General features: G+C 50.8%; 1 protein-coding gene across 1 annotated transcript; it reads right to left on the bottom strand.

Annotated features, from left to right (window-relative positions):
• Window positions 1-9623: 9623 nt before the first annotated feature.
• Window positions 9624-10229, bottom strand: LOC120647885. The gene has a single exon (XM_039924699.1). The coding sequence runs from the start codon at window positions 10227-10229 to the stop codon at window positions 9624-9626; it is 606 nt and encodes a 201-aa protein (XP_039780633.1).
• Between the last annotated feature and the right edge of the window lie 4311 nt (window positions 10230-14540).

The following is a 14540-nucleotide window of genomic DNA, read 5'->3' as shown; positions in this document are numbered from 1 at the left end:
GGCCCGTTTTGCACCGAGTTTCGTAAGGCAACCAAACAGTCCAAAATGCACCCAAATAGTACGAAACGAACCAAAACATCTGTTTGGGGTCTAATGGGATGGACCTGGTAAGTTCGTTGCGAAAAATTCCGATGCGACTTCGTGGCACGAACTTTTGCACTAGTTCGGACCATTTTGCACCGAGTTTCGTAAGGCAACCAAATGGTCCAAATTCACCCAAATAGTATGAAACGCACCAAAACATCAGTTTAGGGTCCAATGGGGTGGACCGGATGTGTTCGTTGCGAAAAATTCCGACGCGACTTCGTGGCACGAACTTTTGCACTAGTTCAGCCCGTTTTGCACCAAGTTTCGTAAGGCAACCAAACGCTCCCAAATGCACCCAAATAGTACGAAACGCACCAAAACATCAGTTTAGGGTCCAATGGGGGTGGATTGGGCGTGTTCGTTGCGAAAAATTCTTATACAACTTTGTGGCACGAACTTTTACACTTGTTGGGCCCGTTTTGCACCGAGTTTCATAAGGCAACCAAACGGTCCAAAATGCACCCAAATAGTTTGAAACGCACCAAAACATCTGTTTGGGGTCTAATGGGATGAACCCGGTACGTTCGTTGTGAAAATTCCGACGCGATTTCGTGGCACGAACTTTTGCAATAGTTCGGCCCGTTTTACTCCGAGTTTCGTAATGCAACCAAACGGTCCCAATTGCAATGAAATAGTATGAAATGCACGAAAACATCAGTCTAGGGTCCAGTGGGGTGGATCGTGTGAGTTCGTTGCAAAAAGTTTCGACACGACTTCGTGGCACAAACTTTTGCACTAGTTCGGACTGTTTTGCACCAAGTTTCGTAACGCAACCAAACGGTCCTCAATGCACCCAAATAGAACAAAACGCACCAAAACATTAGTTTAGGGTCCACTGGGATGGATCGGGTGCGTTCGTTGAGAAAAATTCCTACGCGACTTCGTGGCACGAACTTTTGCACTAGTTCGGCCCGTCTTGCACCAAGTTTCGTAAGGCAACCAAACGGTCCCAAATGCACCCAAATAGTACGAAACGCTCCAAAACATCAGTTTAGGATCCAATGGGTTGGATTGGGCATGTTCGTTGCGAAAAATTCTGATACAACTTCGTGGCACGAACTTTTGCCCTTGTTGGGCCCGTTTTGCACCGAGTTTCATAAGGCAACCAAACGCTCCAAAATGCACCCAAATAGTTTGAAACACACCAAAACATCTGTTTGGGGTCTAATGGGATGAACCCGGTACGTTCGTTGTGAAAAATTCCGACACGACTTCGTGGCACGAACTTTTGCACTAGTTCGACCCATTTTGCACCGAGTTTCGTAAGGCAACCAAACGGCCCCGAATGCACCCAAATAGTTTGAAACGCACCAAAACACCAGTTTAGGGTCCAAGGGGGTCGATCAGCAGCATTCGTTGCAAAAAAATTCCGACGCGACTTTTTGGCACGAACTTTTGCACTAGTTCGGCCCGTTTTGCACCGAGTTTCGTAAGGCAACCAAACGGTCCAAAATGCACCCAAATAGTACGAAACGAACCAAAACATCTGTTTGGGGATCTAATGGGATGGACCTGGTAAGTTCGTTACGAAAAATTCCGATGCGACTTCGTGGCACGAACTTTTGCACTAGTTCGGACCGTTTTGCACCGAGTTTCGTAAGGCAACCAAATGGTCCCAAATGCACCCAAATAGTATGAAACGCACCAAAACATCAGTTTAGGGTCCAATGGGGTGGACCGGATGTGTTCGTTGCGAAAAATTCCGACGCGACTTCATGGCACGAACTTTTGCACTAGTTCGGCTCGTTTCACACCGAGTTTCGTAACGCAACCAAACGGTCCCAATTGCAATGAAATAGTACGAAATGCACGAAAACATCAGTCCAGGTTCCAGTGGGGTGGATCGTGTGAGTTCATTGCAAAAAGATTCGACGCGACTTCGTGGCACGAACTTTTGCACTAGTTCGGCCTGTTTTGCACCGAGTTTCGTAACGCAACCAAATGGTCCTGAATGCACTCAAATAGAACAAAACACACCAAAACATTAGTTTAGGGTCCACTGGGACGGATCGGGTGCGTTCGTTGCGAAAAATTCCTACGCGACTTCGTGGCACGAACTTTTGCACTAGTTCGGCCCGTTTTGCACCAAGTTTCGTAAGGCAACCAAACGGTCCCAAATGTACCCAAATAGTACGAAACACACCAAAACATCAGTTTATGGTCCAATGGGGTGGATTGGGCGTGTTCGTTGCGAAAAATTCTAATACAACTTTGTGGCACGAACTTTTGCACTTGTTGGGCCCGTTTTGCACCGAGTTTCGTAAGGCAACCAAACGGTCCAAAATGCACCCAAATAGTTTGAAACGCACCAAAACATCTATTTGTGGTCTAATGGGATGAACCCGGTACGTTCGTTGTGAAAAATTCCGACGCGACTTCGTGGCACGAGCTTTAGCACTAGTTCGACCCATTTTGCACCGAGTTTCGTAAGGCAACCAAACGGTCCCGAATGCCCCCAAATAGTTTGAAACGCACCAAAACATTAGTTTAGGGTCCAATGGGGGTGGATTGGGCATGTTCGTTGCGAAAAATTGTGACACAACTTCGTGCCACAAACTTTTACATTTGATTGGCCCGTTTTGCACCGAGTTTCGTAAGGCAACTAAACAGCCCAAAATGCACTCAAATAGTACGAAAGACACCAAAACATCTGTTTGGGGTCTAATGGGATGCACCTGGTACGTTCGTTGCGAAAAATTCCGACGCGACTTCGTGGCACGAACTTTTGCACAAGTTCGGCCCGTTTTGCACCGAGTTTCGTAAGGCAACCAAACGGTCCCAAATGCACCCAAATAGTACGAAACGCACCAAAACATCAGTTTAGGGTCCAATGGGTTGGATTGGGCGTGTTCGTTGCGAAAAATTCTGATACAACTTCGTGGCACGAACTTTTGCACTTGTTGGGCCCGTTTTGCACCGAGTTTCGTAAGGCAACCAAACGCTCCAAAATGCACCCAAATAGTTTGAACCAAACCAAAACATCTATTTGGGGTCTAATGGGATGAACCCGGTACGTTCGTTGTGAAAAATTCCGACACGACTTCGTGGCACGAACTTTTGCACTAGTTCGACCCATTTTGCACCGAGTTTCGTAAGGCAACCAAATGGCCCCGAATGCACCCAAATAGTTTGAAACGCACAAAAACACCAGTTTAGGATCCAATGGGGTCGATCAGCAGCATTCGTTGCAAAAAATTCCGACGCGACTTTGTGGCACGAACTTTTGCACTAGTTCGGCCCGTTTTGCACCGAGTTTCGTAAGGCAACCAAACGGTCCAAAATGCACCCAAATAGTACGAAACGAACCAAAACATCTGTTTGGGGTCTAATGGGATGGACCTGGTAAGTTCGTTGCGAAAAATTCCGATGCGACTTCGTGGCACGAACTTTTGCACTAGTTCGGACTGTTTTGCACCGAGTTTCGTAAGGCAACCAAATGGTCCCAAATTCACCCAAATAGTATGAAACGCACCAAAACATCAGTTTAGGGTCCAATGGGGTGGACCGGATGTGTTCGTTGCGAAAAATTCCGACGCGACTTCGTGGCACGAACTTTTGCACTAGTTCAGCCCGTTTTGCACCAAGTTTCGTAAGGCAACCAAACGCTCCCAAATGCACCCAAATAGTACGAAACGCACCAAAACATCAGTTTAGGGTCCAATGGGGGTGGATTGGGCGTGTTCGTTGCGAAAAATTCTTATACAACTTTGTGGCACGAACTTTTACACTTGTTGGGCCCGTTTTGCACTGAGTTTCATAAGGCAACCAAACGGTCCAAAATGCACCCAAATAGTTTGAAACGCACCAAAACATCTGTTTGGGGTCTAATGGGATGAACCCGGAACGTTCGTTGTGAAAATTCCGACGCGATTTCGTGGCACGAACTTTTGCAATAGTTCGGCCCGTTTTACTCCGAGTTTCGTAACGCAACCAAACGGTCCCAATTGCAATGAAATAGTATCAAATGCACGAAAACATCAGTCTAGGGTCCAGTGGGGTGGATCGTGTGAGTTCGTTGCAAAAAGTTTCGACACGACTTCGTGGCACAAACTTTTGCACTAGTTCGGACTGTTTTGCACCAAGTTTCGTAACGCAACCAAACGGTCCTCAATGCACCCAAATAGAAAAAAACGCACCAAAACATTAGTTTAGGGTCCACTGGGATGGATCGGGTGCGTTCGTTGAGAAAAATTCCTACGCGACTTCGTGGCACGAACTTTTGCACTAGTTCGGCCCGTTTTGCACCAAGTTTCGTAAGGCAACCAAACGGTCCCAAATGCACCCAAATAGTACGAAACGCTCCAAAACATCAGTTTAGGGTCCAATGGGTTGGATTGGGCGTGTTCGTTGTGAAAAATTCTGATACAACTTCATGGCACGAACTTTTGCACTTGTTGGGCCCGTTTTAAACCGAGTTTCATAAGGCAACCAAACGCTCCAAAATGCACCCAAATAGTTTGAAACACACCAAAACATCTGTTTGGGGTCTAATGAGATGAACCCGGTACGTTCGTTGTGAAAAATTCCGACACGACTTCGTGGCACGAACTTTTGCACTAGTTCGACCCATTTTGCACCGAGTTTCGTAAGGCAACCAAACGGCCCCGAATGCACCCAAATAGTTTGAAACGCACCAAAACACCAGTTTAGGGTCCAAGGGGGTCGATCAGCAGCATTCGTTGCAAAAAAATTCCGACGCGACTTTTTGGCACGAACTTTTGCACTAGTTCGGCCCGTTTTGCACCGAGTTTCGTAAGGCAACCAAACGGTCCAAAATGCACCCAAATAGTACGAAACGAACCAAAACATCTGTTTGGGATCTAATGGGATGGACCTGGTAAGTTCGTTACGAAAAATTCCGATGCGACTTCGTGGCACGAACTTTTGCACTAGTTCGGACCGTTTTGCACCGAGTTTCGTAAGGCAACCAAATGGTCCCAAATGCACCCAAATAGTATGAAACGCACCAAAACATCAGTTTAGGGTCCAATGGGGTGGACCGGATGTGTTCGTTGCGAAAAATTCCGACGCGACTTCATGGCACGAACTTTTGCACTAGTTCGGCTCGTTTCACACCGAGTTTCGTAACGCAACCAAACGGTCCCAATTGCAATGAAATAGTACGAAATGCACGAAAACATCAGTCCAGGTTCCAGTGGGGTGGATCATGTGAGTTCATTGCAAAAAGATTCGACGCGACTTCGTGGCACGAACTTTTGCACTAGTTCGGCCTGTTTTGCACCGAGTTTCGTAACGCAACCAAATGGTCCTGAATGCACTCAAATAGAACAAAACACACCAAAACATTAGTTTAGGGTCCACTGGGACGGATCGGGTGCGTTCGTTGCGAAAAATTCCTACGCGACTTCGTGGCACGAACTTTTGCACTAGTTCGGCCCGTTTTGCACCAAGTTTCGTAAGGCAACCAAACGGTCCCAAATGTACCCAAATAGTACGAAACACACCAAAACATCAGTTTATGGTCCAATGGGGTGGATTGGGCGTGTTCGTTGCGAAAAATTCTAATACAACTTTGTGGCACGAACTTTTGCACTTGTTGGGCCCGTTTTGCACCGAGTTTCGTAAGGCAACCAAACGGTCCAAAATGCACCCAAATAGTTTGAAACGCACCAAAACATCTGTTTGTGGTCTAATGGGATGAACCCGGTACGTTCGTTGTGAAAAATTCCGACGCGACTTCGTGGCACGAGCTTTAGCACTAGTTCGACCCATTTTGCACCGAGTTTCGTAAGGCAACCAAACGGTCCCGAATGCCCCCAAATAGTTTGAAACGCACCAAAACATTAGTTTAGGGTCCAATGGGGGTGGATTGGGCATGTTCGTTGCGAAAAATTGTGACACAACTTCGTGCCACAAACTTTTACATTTGATTGGCCCGTTTTGCACCGAGTTTCGTAAGGCAACTAAACAGCCCAAAATGCACTCAAATAGTACGAAAGACACCAAAACATCTGTTTGGGGTCTAATGGGATGCACCTGGTACGTTCGTTGCGAAAAATTCCGACGCGACTTCGTGGCACGAACTTTTGCACAAGTTCGGCCCGTTTTGCACCGAGTTTCGTAAGGCAACCAAACGGTCCCAAATGCACCCAAATAGTACGAAACGCACCAAAACATCAGTTTAGGGTCCAATGGGTTGGATTGGGCGTGTTCGTTGCGAAAAATTCTGATACAACTTCGTGGCACGAACTTTTGCACTTGTTGGGCCCGTTTTGCACCGAGTTTCGTAAGGCAACCAAACGCTCCAAAATGCACCCAAATAGTTTGAACCAAACCAAAACATCTATTTGGGGTCTAATGGGATGAACCCGGTACGTTCGTTGTGAAAAATTCCGACACGACTTCGTGGCACGAACTTTTGCACTAGTTCGACCCATTTTGCACCGAGTTTCGTAAGGCAACCAAATGGCCCCGAATGCACCCAAATAGTTTGAAACGCACAAAAACACCAGTTTAGGATCCAATGGGGTCGATCAGCAGCATTCGTTGCAAAAAATTCCGACGCGACTTTGTGGCACGAACTTTTGCACTAGTTCGGCCCGTTTTGCACCGAGTTTCGTAAGGCAACCAAACGGTCCAAAATGCACCCAAATAGTACGAAACGAACCAAAACATCTGTTTGGGGTCTAATGGGATGGACCTGGTAAGTTCGTTGCGAAAAATTCCGATGCGACTTCGTGGCACGAACTTTTGCACTAGTTCGGACTGTTTTGCACCGAGTTTCGTAAGGCAACCAAATGGTCCCAAATTCACCCAAATAGTATGAAACGCACCAAAACATCAGTTTAGGGTCCAATGGGGTGGACCGGATGTGTTCGTTGCGAAAAATTCCGACGCGACTTCGTGGCACGAACTTTTGCACTAGTTCAGCCCGTTTTGCACCAAGTTTCGTAAGGCAACCAAACGCTCCCAAATGCACCCAAATAGTACGAAACGCACCAAAACATCAGTTTAGGGTCCAATGGGGGTGGATTGGGCGTGTTCGTTGCGAAAAATTCTTATACAACTTTGTGGCACGAACTTTTACACTTGTTGGGCCCGTTTTGCACTGAGTTTCATAAGGCAACCAAACGGTCCAAAATGCACCCAAATAGTTTGAAACGCACCAAAACATCTGTTTGGGGTCTAATGGGATGAACCCGGAACGTTCGTTGTGAAAATTCCGACGCGATTTCGTGGCACGAACTTTTGCAATAGTTCGGCCCGTTTTACTCCGAGTTTCGTAACGCAACCAAACGGTCCCAATTGCAATGAAATAGTATCAAATGCACGAAAACATCAGTCTAGGGTCCAGTGGGGTGGATCGTGTGAGTTCGTTGCAAAAAGTTTCGACACGACTTCGTGGCACAAACTTTTGCACTAGTTCGGACTGTTTTGCACCAAGTTTCGTAACGCAACCAAACGGTCCTCAATGCACCCAAATAGAAAAAAACGCACCAAAACATTAGTTTAGGGTCCACTGGGATGGATCGGGTGCGTTCGTTGAGAAAAATTCCTACGCGACTTCGTGGCACGAACTTTTGCACTAGTTCGGCCCGTTTTGCACCAAGTTTCGTAAGGCAACCAAACGGTCCCAAATGCACCCAAATAGTACGAAACGCTCCAAAACATCAGTTTAGGGTCCAATGGGTTGGATTGGGCGTGTTCGTTGTGAAAAATTCTGATACAACTTCATGGCACGAACTTTTGCACTTGTTGGGCCCGTTTTAAACCGAGTTTCATAAGGCAACCAAACGCTCCAAAATGCACGCAAATAGTTTGAAACACACCAAAACATCTGTTTGGGGTCTAATGAGATGAACCCGGTACGTTCGTTGTGAAAAATTCCGACACGACTTCGTGGCACGAACTTTTGCACTAGTTCGACCCATTTTGCACCGAGTTTCGTAAGGCAACCAAACGGCCCCGAATGCTCCCAAATAGTTTGAAACGCACCAAAACACCAGTTTAGGGTCCAATGGGGTCGATCAGCAGCATTCGTTGCAAAAAAATTCCGACGCGACTTTTTGGCACGAACTTTTGCACTAGTTCGGCCCGTTTTGCACCGAGTTTCGTAAGGCAACCCGTCGAAGTACATTGTCCAGTACTCTTGATCCACTGCGCCGGTGGCAGCTGGGTTTCCGTCCACTCTGCCACAAAATCCGCAAGTGTTTGCGATTTTCAGGCAGTGCGAGGAGCGTACTCGATGCCCTGCCCCATGAGCACGAGGGACCACTTCGCAATGCATCCCGTAGCGTCTGGGTTCCGCACCACTTCTCCCAGCGGAAAGGTCATGACCACCGTGACCAGGTGCGACTCAAAATAGTGTCGTAACTTGCGCATGGCAATGAGTACCGCGTAGAGAAGTTTTTGGATTTGGGGGTATCGAGTCTTGGTTTCGCTCAAGATCTCGCTGACAAAGTACACTGGTCATTGTACTTTCAGAGCGTGCCCTTCCTTGTCCCTTTCTACGACCAACGCGGCGCTGACTACCTGAGTAGTCGCTGCTATGTAGAGGAGAAGGGACTCCCCTTCCGCGTGGGGCACGAGGACCGGTGCTGTAGTCAGGAGTGACTTCAGCCCGTCCAGGGCTTGTTGGGCCTCGTTGGGCCAAACAAATCGATCACTCTTCCTAAGGAGTCGGTATAGGGGAAGCCCCCGCTCTCCTAATCGGGATATGAAATGGCTGAGCGCTGCGAGGCACCCAGTGACCCGTTGCACCCCCTTCAGATTCGGAATTGGCCCCATGTTGCTTATGGCATTGATCTTATCTGGGTTTGCCTCGATCCCTCGTTGGGAAACGATGAAACCCAAAAGCATGTTGTGTGTTACCCCGAAGATGCATTTCTCGGGGTTGAGTCGAACTCCATTCGCGCGGAGTCGAGAGAATGTTGACTCGAGGTCTGCTACGAGTCTGTCAGCCCGCTTTGTCTTGACCATGATGTCGTCCATGTATGCTTCCACAGTTCGCCCGATTAGCTCACCGAAACACCTGATCATGCATCGCTGGTAGGTCGCGCCAGTGTTTTTCAGGCCAAAGGGCATCGTAACGTAGCAGTATGAGCCGAACGGGGTCATAAAAGAGGTCGCGAGTTGGTCGGACTCCTTCATTGCGATCTGATGATACCCCGAGTAGGCGTCAAGAAAGCAGAGGGTTTCGCACCCCGACATTGAGTCGACTACTTGATCGATGCATGGCAAAGGAAAAGGATCCTTTGGGCACGCCTTGTTGAGATTCGTGTAGTCAACACACATTCTCCAATTCCCATTCTTCTTTTTTACAAGAACAGGATTAGCTAGCCATTCGGGATGGTACACTTCCTTAATGAATCCTGCATCTAACTACCTAGCTAATTCTTCACCGATAGCCCGCCGCTTCTCTTCATCGAAATGGCGCAGTTGCTACTTGACCGGACGCGAGCCTGCCCTGATGTGAAGTGCGTGCTCGGCGACCTCCCTTGGTATGCCTGGCATATCTGACGGCTTCCAGGCAAAGATATCTTTATTCGCTCAGAGGAAGTCGACGAGCGCGCCTCCTATTTGGGGGTTAGCGTTGCGCTGACCCTCAGCTTCTTTTCGCTCGATCCCAGGGGGTCGAGAGAAATCTCCTTGATGCTCTCCGTGGGCTCAAATGACCCGACCTTCCGAGTGGAGTTGGGCGCTTCCGCAGGGATATTCTCCCTGATCAGCGCGAGTTCTTCCGCTGCGAGGACCGCCGAGGCCAACTTGCAACTCTCCACCTCACACATATACGCGTGCTGATAAGTGGATCCTACAGTGATGACCCCGTGCGGCCCGGGCATCTTCAGCTTCAGATAAGTATAGTTGGGTACCGCCATGAACTTCGCGTACCATGGCCGCCCCAAAATAGCATGGTAGGCTCCCTTGAAGCCTATCACCTCGAATGTAAGGGTCTCCTTCCTGACGTTGGAGGGGTCCCCAAACGTTACCGGCAGGTCAATCTGCCCGAGTGGCATCGCCTGCTTGCCAGGCATGACGCCGTGGAAAGGAGCCTCCGAAGGCCGGAGGCGTGCCCAGTCGATCCCTATGGCATCGAGGCTATCGGCGTAGAGAATGTTGAGGCCACTCCCACCGTCCATGAGCACCTTGGAGAGACGCGTGTTGCCGACGATGGGATCCATGACCAAGGGGCACCTCCCTAGCTGTGGCACACTGCTGGGGTGGATGGCTCGGTCGAAGGTGATTGGCGACTCCGACCATCGGAGGAATTTTGGAGTCGAGGCTCGACTGCCATCACCTCTCGGAGTTAGAGCTTCTGCTTGCATCATGATTCGTACGCGACAGGTCCTCCAAAGATCATGAGGAAGTCGTGCTCAGGGTAGCCCTCCTCTTTGTCTTCCTCAGCGCCACCCTCCGACTTAGGTTTCTTCTTCGGATCCCCCCTCTTCAGGTTGTCGGTGAGCCACTTCTTCAAGAGGACGTAATCCTTCATGAGGTGCTTCACCTGTGTCTGGTGATTGGGGCAGGGCATCTCAAGCATCTTCTCGAAATGATCATTGGCAGGGCCCATCAGAGCCATGCTGGTTTTGCGGTCGGCCACAGCTACAAAGTTCCCGCCCCCTCTTTTCTTGTTCCTTTTATTCTTTTTGCCAGCACGGTCCGATGGGCCTTCGTCAGCCACTTCGTCCGCCTCCTTTGCCGGAGGTGTGATTGGTCGCGATGTCTAGGAGTTCTTTGATGGTGCGGGGGCCTTTGCGGCCCAGCTTGTGCGCCAGTGAGATGCATGTCGTCCCCGAAAGGAATGCCCCGATGATGTCGGCATCGGAAACGTTCGGGACGGCATTGCACTCCTTCGAGAAGCGCCTGATGTAGTCGCGAAGGGATTCTCCTGGCTTCTGCTGGCAGTTCTTGAGATCCCATGAGTTGCCAGGGCGTTCGTACGTGCCCTGGAAGTTTCCTATGAAAATCTCCCGAAGATTTTCGCAACAAGCGATCTTGTCGGTGGGAAGGTGCTCGAGCCAGGTACGAGCAGAGTCGGCGAGGTATAACGGGAGGTTGCATATGATGAACGCATCGTTCTCCACTCCTCCCGTCCGGCACGCAAGGCGATAATCCACGAGCCAGAGTCTGGGGTCGGTCTCCCCACCGTACTTGGTGACGTACTTGCTCGGCACCCTGGAACTCCAGATTCCAAAGGTAAACACCTTGGGACCCGGCGGTTCCGGGCTCATGCTCCGATGCTCCTCGCTATCGTAGCAGCCACCCCGGCAGGGTCGGTAATTTTTGGCGACCGACCCCTCCTCGTCGTCGTGGTAGTACTCGCGGCGACGGGCATTGACGGTGTGACACACATCACGGTTCTGGCCGACCCGCTGTTTGACCGGTGCATCCCCGCATCCTCCATCGTGGTCGCGATGGTTTGCACGGGAATCGCCCCACTGCGGCCCGTTGTCGCGTGGACCACCTCGTCGTGATGGTGAACCGCGCGCTCCGCTCGCCCCGTGGTGTTCGGGCCGGCGCCCTCTATCTCGCTGGTGCGTTGCTCTTCAGGCGTCGCAGCCGCGGGGAGCGCCTCAAGCAAGGCGGCCGCTGCTGCGACGTTTTGGCTGGCCCGGGCGAAAACCGGGGAGCTCGGGCGGTCTTCGATTATCTTGCAGATGACCTCGCTCGCATGGGCGCGGGCGCGTCCTCCGCCGGTGCGCCACCCAAGCTCTCGCTCGAGTGCCGCGCATTCCTGCTCCAGCGCAGTCTGAGCTTCTTCCAGCTCTTTCTGACGGGCAATAAGCCTCGCCCGCCACTGACCCGCCTGTTGCCCATTCCCTCATCCTGAAGGAAGGGCAAGGGTGGCTGTACGGGGCCACTGCCCTCCTGCACTAGTGGAGGGATCAGCATTGGTGTCTGGTCGCGGGAGTGTCGAGGCGAATTCTCGGCTTCTTCCACGTATCCATCCGGAGTGCCTGTGGCGAAGCACTCTAGTGAAGGATGATGACTCCCTGTGCAGGATCCGGTGTCGGACCCTAACAGGGAGTCGTCGGCGAGGAGGTCGTCGTCGGAGTCATTGGCGAACTCCGTCATCCCGACGAGTCCGCCCCCTCCGTAGTGGTTGGGCACGTACATCGCGACGTGGTGCTGCACGTGTCGGACCACGTTTCCCATGCCAAACGGGAACGTCATTGTGGTGCGGTCGAAAAGGACATCCGGGGGTATTGGGCTACCACCGGACAGCTGCGTGGCCACATTGGCGAGGGAGTAGGCGACGCAGTGCAGGTCTCCCTCCGTCGGCTGCGGCCCCAGGAATGTTTGGAGCTGGCACTCCAAACACGTATTGTCGAAGATGCTGGGGTTCGAGACTGCAGGGGCGTCCTGCCTCTGGCTCTCGAGGTGCGGACCCTGCATCGTGCCAACGATACCGTCGCTGTCAGGACGCACGGGCGTCTGGACCTGCACCAGACTCCCGGTGATGGCGATGATGAAGTCGAGGTTGCCGAAGCACACGCGCACTCCCGGAACCCAGCCTTCAGCACGGCTAGCCGTCTGAAACCTTGCTGCGAGTGACGCGCAAAGCCCCTATCTGGCGCGCCAACTGTCGGTGTTCTGAATCACTGGCTAGTAGATTTGTATGCACGTCACAGGTTCGGATGGTAGTACAAGTAAAGACACAAGGATTTATACTGGTTCGGGCTGAATGTCCCAACGTCCAGTTCGAGCTTTGTGCTCTAGTACTCAAATGTTTGCAGTAGGGGTTACAAACGGGCGAGAGAGGGAGCGAGGGTCCAAAGTCTCTGGTTCTCAGTGTGAGTGTTCGAGTTTGGTGCGAATGTTCGTATGCGGATGCCCCTGCATGAGGCTTGCCTCCCCCTTTTATAGCCTAAGGGGTGAGGATTTACACACAGAGAGAGAGAGAGGGGGAGACAGAGGGCGGGGGTCAAGTGACTCCCGACCCCTTTTGGCCACTGAGTGGTGGCCCCTTCCATACATCTCTGACAAGATATCCCCCATATCCAGGCGGAGACGGGATATCTGCCTGCCAACTGGATTCCCGCCCGGCTTCCGCGTCCTCCTTATTCTAGGCTTCGACACCGTATATTTCCTGACATGGCCTACGGCCTTAGCCCGGCGTGGATGGGCTACAACAGCGTACCCAGGCCGTGCCTCCGCCCAGATCTGCACGAGCCAGATCCATTGCCCACTCTTCGTCCGTACCGGCGGAGAGGGCAGTCGCGTCCCTGACTTCCCGGGACCACCCCAGGCTGCTCGCCTCCATCCGACAGGTCTCCCGCCTTCCCGGTGTCCCACGTCCATAGGTCTAGGGCGAGGCAGACCCTCTTTCGTGAGGGCCAGTTGAGTTGGTCCCTTCTCCTTTGGGAGTTGGACTTCCAGTATCTTAGTGGGTTGTTTTCTCAGTTGCAGGCCTCGCGGTCCGTTGGTTGTTTTGCTGGGCTTTAGCCGCCTCTCGTCACTCTTTTGCCGATCCGATTATCCTTTAATGGACTAAGTTGAGATACCCATAATCCTTATCCCCAACAACTTGTCTCTTCTTTCTTATTACAACATGCTTGACTTTCAACAATAAGCTCTCTTTTATTTGATTCCTTGATACATGAGCCAATACACACAATGATATACAAAATAAATCCCTGCTCATGATATCTCACATAAAGTGTTAGTCCTTTAATCATTTTGTCATTCAATTTACCAAAATCCATTAGGGGCCTAGATGCACTTACAAACGCCCGTTGACCTCGAGGTACCAAGCACGAGGGTCACCCCGTACGAATTCGATGGTTCAAGCACATGGGCAGCAATGCGCTCCGAACTCGATGTACCAAGCATGAGGATAGCACCCTACGATGGTCCAAGCATGAGGTCAATGCCTTACAAACTCGATGTACCAAGCATGTGGGCCGTTGGTTAGCAAACTCAAGAAGTAGTTGGTCATGGAGCAACCCCCCGAGCATGACCCTGGTCGAGAGGTATACTCCCCAAAAGTAACCGATTCCGTGAAAAAACAAGTCAGAAAAAGTACAAGTGATGTAGCTTGATTGGAGCCGACTAGTCGAAGTCAATTTGGAGTAGTTGTTGATGATGCGAGGCCGCTCTGTAGACTAGTTTTCTAGTCGAAATGAGTAATCGAAGTAGTCAACAGTGCGCTTGCGAGTAGTCAAAGTAGTCGATGGCGCATCCGCGAGTAGTCGAAGTAGTCATCGCAGGTCACGCGAGCATTCTCATGAAGTCAAAGTAGCCGCCGCTTGATCCTGATAGCCTTCGTGTAGTATTTGTAGAGTCATTGATGTACGCCGGTTATCAATAGTTACAAGCCTTTTGGTAGCTTTGTGTGTGCGTGTAGTGATCCCCTTGCTTCAATTCACGTAGCTTCCTCGAGCAATCGGAATGGTTAACAGCTGCTCCCTGGTGCTCGCACCACCGCGCTTCACGCGAAAAAGGAGACGTGTGGCGCGTCCCCGCGAGCTCTGTCTTTTTTGAAAAAAAAC

Source organism: Panicum virgatum, chromosome 9K (assembly GCF_016808335.1).
Source record: "Panicum virgatum strain AP13 chromosome 9K, P.virgatum_v5, whole genome shotgun sequence".
Taxonomy (NCBI): Eukaryota; Viridiplantae; Streptophyta; class Magnoliopsida; order Poales; family Poaceae; genus Panicum; species Panicum virgatum.
Note: the sequence above shows the minus strand (reverse complement) of the source record. Positions and strands in the feature narration are given on the sequence as shown.

Bases quoted from the DNA above. Each gene is read 5' to 3' on its own strand.
- LOC120647885 (XM_039924699.1), bottom strand. From the start codon at position 10,229: ATGGATCCCATCGTCGGCAACACGCGTCTCTCCAAGGTGCTCATGGAC.